Source organism: Micropterus dolomieu, linkage group LG04 (assembly GCF_021292245.1).
Source record: "Micropterus dolomieu isolate WLL.071019.BEF.003 ecotype Adirondacks linkage group LG04, ASM2129224v1, whole genome shotgun sequence".
NCBI lineage: Eukaryota > Metazoa > Chordata > Actinopteri > Centrarchiformes > Centrarchidae > Micropterus > Micropterus dolomieu.
This window is the reverse complement of record NC_060153.1, coordinates 23,582,437-23,587,894: the sequence shown is the minus strand read 5'-3', so window position 1 is coordinate 23,587,894 and position 5,458 is coordinate 23,582,437. Positions and strand designations below refer to the sequence as shown.

At 44.2% G+C, this 5,458-nt stretch overlaps 1 protein-coding gene across 1 annotated transcript; it reads right to left on the bottom strand.

The window, feature by feature from the left end:
• Positions 1-349: 349 nt before the first annotated feature.
• krt94 (keratin 94) lies at positions 350-3,465 on the bottom strand. Its single transcript, XM_046046571.1, has 8 exons — positions 2,962-3,465; positions 2,652-2,734; positions 2,378-2,534; positions 2,087-2,248; positions 1,815-1,940; positions 901-1,121; positions 767-774; positions 350-656 (listed from the first exon to the last, which is right to left on the bottom strand). The coding sequence occupies exons 1-8, from the start codon at positions 3,385-3,387 to the stop codon at positions 607-609; spliced, it is 1,233 nt and encodes a 410-aa protein (XP_045902527.1). The 5' UTR covers positions 3,388-3,465; the 3' UTR covers positions 350-606.
• Positions 3,466-5,458: the final 1,993 nt, after the last annotated feature.

The window sequence follows — 5,458 nt, the reverse complement described above, 5'->3', positions numbered from 1 at the left end:
AAGCCTCCAGGCAAAGATTAGTCACCCATATGGGTGTGTCTTGTTTAAAAAAAACCCTCTGGGCAAACCTCAGGGTCATTTGCTCACATAACTGCTCTTTTCTTAAATGTTTTCTTGCTTTGTTTGAGTTCTGAGAGCATCAAGTTGAAACTTTCTGATTGGGCTTTTCCTCTACATCCTGAAGCTTTCCACACTGGAGCTGTTAACCATTGTTCACCCTTTCCTGACAACAGCCCGGTTACGTAACACAGATTTCCACAACTCCACACCCCACCTCCCGAAATGTAATGCAGTTGCTATGACGACTGCAAAAACAGAGTAATGTTTTTGAGAAGAAAAAAAAGACGAGTCACAAAACAACACCCCTTTTATTTACCAGCAGATTTATTTTTCAGACAGATCACACACACACACACATACACAAGTCAGGCATTTCTTCTAATAGCTCATATTGTTTCATACATTAACTTTAACACAAGCTTCACTTTCAACTCAGTTTTCTCATTCTCTGTTTTTTTCCAGTGCATTTTCCCTTATCTTGTAACAGCTTTTATTTGTCAGTGTGTGTGTGTGTCTGAGAACAGCTTGTCCTGCCAGTTGGACCTCCTAGCTGGAAGTTCGCACAGTGGTGGTTGTGACTGTGGTCTTTGAGCCTCCTGTGCAAAAGAAGGGGGGAAATCATGATGTTAGTGCTTCAAGCTTTTATTACACTGACTGTACTGTTGTTATGTAATGTCTTGTTAGAACAGATGTCGCTCACGCTTACCAGTGGGTCTAGAATGACGGAGAGGGAAGAAAGAAGCAGAGAAAACAGTGAGTGAAGTGGGCGTGTGCATTATTTTCTAAATCAATGACTGCATTTTGCTCTAAATGGTCTCATAACTCTGGATAACTGTCTACCTGGACTCCTCTGTTTCCAGCAGGCTCCTGTAGGTTGCGATCTCCTGCTCCAGCCTGGTCTTGATGTCCAGCAGCATCTTATACTCCTGTCCCTGCTGCTCGATGCTTGAGCGCATGTTGCCGAGTTCTGCTTCAAGCATGTTGATTGTGTTCTGGTAACCACTGAGCATGGCGCTGTAACGAGCCTCTGTCTCTCCCAGTGTGTTCTCCAGAGCCCCTTTCTGTAAGAGAGTGGAAGGAAAAAGGATCTTAAAAAACTCACACGTGGATTGAAACACACAGTGTTTGTTTTTTATACTTGCAAACATGTTCACTGTACTAAATCTTTTGTGGTAGTTCTGACAATTTAAAGCTATAGTCTGTGACCACCAACCACACCCTGGAATATATATGTTAGACAGACACAAAAGCATGCTGGCGTTTGTGTCGTATTTTCCTTTCCTTTATGAAGGTTAGCAGAGGGTTTTGAATGTATGTGTCTTTTAGCTGCTCCTCCACTGTTAAACAGGAGGAGTGTGCTGTTGTTGCAGGGAGTGTTGAATGATTAACTCCAGCTGGGCACAGATAATCTATGGGAGAACAACTTTAAGGTCGTCCAGTCCAGCATTCCTTGAGCTCTCTTCAAGCTCTTTTATGTCTTCCAGAATTTGAGCAGATGTCTGTGAAATGTTTTCCTCAGCAGGATCCCTTTCCTCCCTTCTCCACAGCTCCCATCATCCTTATCTTTATCTCCCTCCCTTCATTCTTTCAATAATGCCCCCTTCTGTTACCCTCCCCTCTGCTCTTTCAGCCTCTATCACTGTCTGTTTCTCCATTTACACCGACAAGACAGCAATCCGGGAATTTTGCTCATATAAGGCAAGATCAGTGTGATGTGAACAGATGGTTTGGGTTAAGGGTTTTTTCTTTCTCACCATGCTGAGCTGAGACTGCAGCTCAATCTCCAGGCCTTGCAGTGTACGCCGCAGGTCACTGATCTCTGTCTTGGACGTCTGGATTGACTCTGTGCTGCTGGCCACCTCCATTGTCAAGGCTGCCGACTAAAGCGAGAAAGAAGGACACAGTTGAGTGATTACTTGTCTTAGTTTCACAGAAGATTATGTTTAATTACAGACTCTCGAGGGAGTAAACCCAGTCATTTGCAACGTGGGGGATAATGTGCCTGTTTACAGGAAAATCTTTTCACCTTCTGAGTAAACCAGGCCTCCTGGTCACGGCGATGTTTGTCAGTGATGCTTTCATACTGGGCGCGGATCTCATCCAGGACTTTGTTGAGGTCTTGATGGGGTGCGGCATCCACCTCTACGTTGACTGTGCCAGTAAGTTGAGAGCGCATAGCTGCCAGCTCCTAAACAACCAAGGGGGAAAAGAAGTCAGCATTAAGATCTATTTTCAATCAATTCTAGGTGTGATGAAGCAAGCTTCTGGTGTCATATCAAATAGTAATCATTATAGCTAACAGATGTGCATCAGTCACCTCTGCGTGATTCTTCTTGAGGTAGGCCAGCTCATCCTGCAGGCCCTCAATCTGCATCTCCAGGTCAGCCTTCGTCAGGGTGGTCTGGTCCAGCATGCGGCGCAGGTTGGCGATGTCAGCCTCAACTGACTGGCGCATCGCAAGCTCATGCTCATATCTAATTAGTTTGGAGAGCAGAGGACACTGAAGTGAGACAAGTATAACCCTTAAGCCTTCTTGTGTGACATTTACTAGATGAATATAGGTCCACTAAAGTATGAAGATTTGTGTTTACTTGGTTCTGAAGTCATCAGCAGCCAATTTGGAGTTGTCAATCTGGAGGAGGATGTTTGCATTGCCGATGTTGGCGCTGATGATCTTTAGAGAAGAACAACAATGGGATTTGGTCAGAAGCCAAAAGTCTCAATTAAATAGTTCATTGTGCAGTTACATACAGTGGTAGACTGGTTTTGGGACCATGCAGACTCAAGTAATGCCTATAGTGTCTCTGACCCTTTGAAAACCCTCCCCTGATAATCATTAACAGCATGACAAACATTTGACATGTCTGGTGTTGAAGCTGTTGAAGCTGACACACACTATACCTTGTCCTTCAGGTCATTGATAATGGCCCAGTAGTTGCTGTAGTCCCTCTCTGCTGCAGGGCCCTTCTTCTCGTAGTACTCTCTGATCTGCAACTCCAGCTTGGAGTTGGCCGCCTCCAGAGAGCGGACCTTGTCCAGGTAGGAGGCCAAACGGTCGTTCAGGTTCTGCATGGTGGCCTTCTCGTTCAGGTGCACGTTGCTCTGGTCCAGGGCGTTGGACAGGTCGAAACCACCGCTGCCGAACCCCATGCCACTTCCGTACCCGGAGGAGACAGTGCGCACAGTGCTAGAGGAGATGCGGGGACCTCCCCTGAAGCTGAGTCCTGACACACTGTGAGCCTTGTGGGGAGCAGCACTTGATGTGTAGCTGCGGCTCTGTCTGGCGATCATGGCGGGTCCACTGGAAATGCTTTGGCTGTAATACATGATGGCTGATGGCTGTCTGCAGGTCGAGAGAGCACACGTTGAGAGAGAACCGTTATACAGCTGTAGACTGTAGCAGGACTGTGGAGTTTGATAGAGGGAAGCAGGCCCTTGATATAGTGCTGGACCTGGGGCGGGACTGGCTGGGAGGAGTGAGGTGGAGAGGGAGGGAGGGAGTTTTCCTTCAGAGTTCAGCCACAGCCTTGGCAGGACCTCCATTTGTTTTCCTTTAAGGACCAGGGTTTAGTTTCTTTCCAGTACGGTGAGGAAACTGTTAAGGAATGTGTGTGTGTGTGTGTGTGTGTGTGTGTGCGCATCTGCATGTATGATTTGTGCATGCTTTCATAAATACCTGTAGTCCCGATCTCACCAGTCATTTGTTGTCTTGATGTAAATAGAGTTATTGTTTTAGTGTCCCACCATAAGTACATTCAAATAATATTTCATCATTTCAAATTTAGAAATTACCCATGTTGATAAGGTCACGTTACAGTCAAGTTATTTCAAACAAAAAATTTGATTTCCCAGTCAAAATGTATTTTAACCAATACATACTGCCAAACTGGTGTCATGAATCATGAATATTTGTGAAATAATTATTTGAAGCATCATTAATCTATAGTAACTTGCTGTTACTGTGTGAGCAATTTGAGTTTTTAGACAGTTATTCTTTTAGAGGCAAAAAAGTGCGAGACACGTGTGCTAGACAACAATTTAAATCAACCTTTGAAATTTAATCACATGCAAATTACAGTATATCTGAGCAGCATTGTGGCCAACCAGATGAAATGAGCCTGTAATGAATAAAGTTGTTTCTGATTGACAGCTGAACAAAGACTTTGTAGCCTTGAACCACAAACCAGCATTGTTTCATATCTTTTAAGACAGACCCTTTTTTCAAACCCATTGTTCAGGATATCACACACAACATCCCTCTTCAGTCCTGTATCCTGTGTGTGTGTGTGTGTGTGTGTGTGTGTGTGTGTGTGTGTGTCCACTCGCAGTTCATTTCGTTGATTTTGGCCTGTGTCACTGGCTGTGTGAGAGATGAGACAGAACGCCTGAAGGGATTTCTGTGTTCTTGCATGTGCGCAAATGTATGACTGGTTGGGTGTGCATTTGTGTGTGTTTCTGTATGTGTGTGTCCTTCTTATCTCATTGTTGAGCTCTGGCCAATTTCTGTGCTTTTGTAGCATAATATCTGGTCACAGCTGGGGATGGTGAAGGAGGCACATGGGGGTCACGCTCAATCAGAGGGAAAAGTGAATCATGATCCTCATGTTTTGTGTGTAAACTTCATTGCTAATTACTTGGACTGCAGTTTTGTAGGTAAAGGTTAATTTTAGGTGGACATGTTGGGAAATATGCATACTCTGTTCTTGCTGAAAGGTAGAAACTCTGAAGGCAAGACTCTTGACGGACTGCTACAACTTACAGGGCAAAGGTCACTTGACCAATGGGAGTAACCAAGCTAGCGTCTCCGCTAGCGAACTAACCTATGAGGATGTTTACTACCTACTGACCACTAATGTCTGTGTGAGCTGTTACAACATTTTATCACAGACCACACTCACTGTCAGATTGAAGATGTTTTATGATAGTAAATATGCAGTCACAGGAAAAAGTATGTGACCCCTTTGGAATTACCTAGGTTTCTGCATAAATTGGTTATAAAATGAGATCTGATCTTCAGTCACAGTAACAACAGTAGATAAACACAGTCTGCTTAAACTAATACCACACAAACAATGATGTGTTTTCATGTTTATATTGAATACACCATGTAAACATTCACAGTGCAGGGTGGAAAAAGTATGTGAACCGTTGGATTTAATAACTGGTTTACCCTCCTTTGGCAGCAATAACCTAAACCAAACATTTCCTGCAGTTGAAGATCAGACCAGAACAACGGTCAGGAGGAATTTTGGACCATTCGTCTTTACGAAACTGTTTCAGTTCAGTAATATTCTTGGGACGTCTGGTGTGAATCGCTCTCTTGAGGTCATGCCACAGCATCTCTATCGGGTTGAGGTCAAGACTCTGACTGGGCCACTCCAAAAGGCGTATTTTCTTC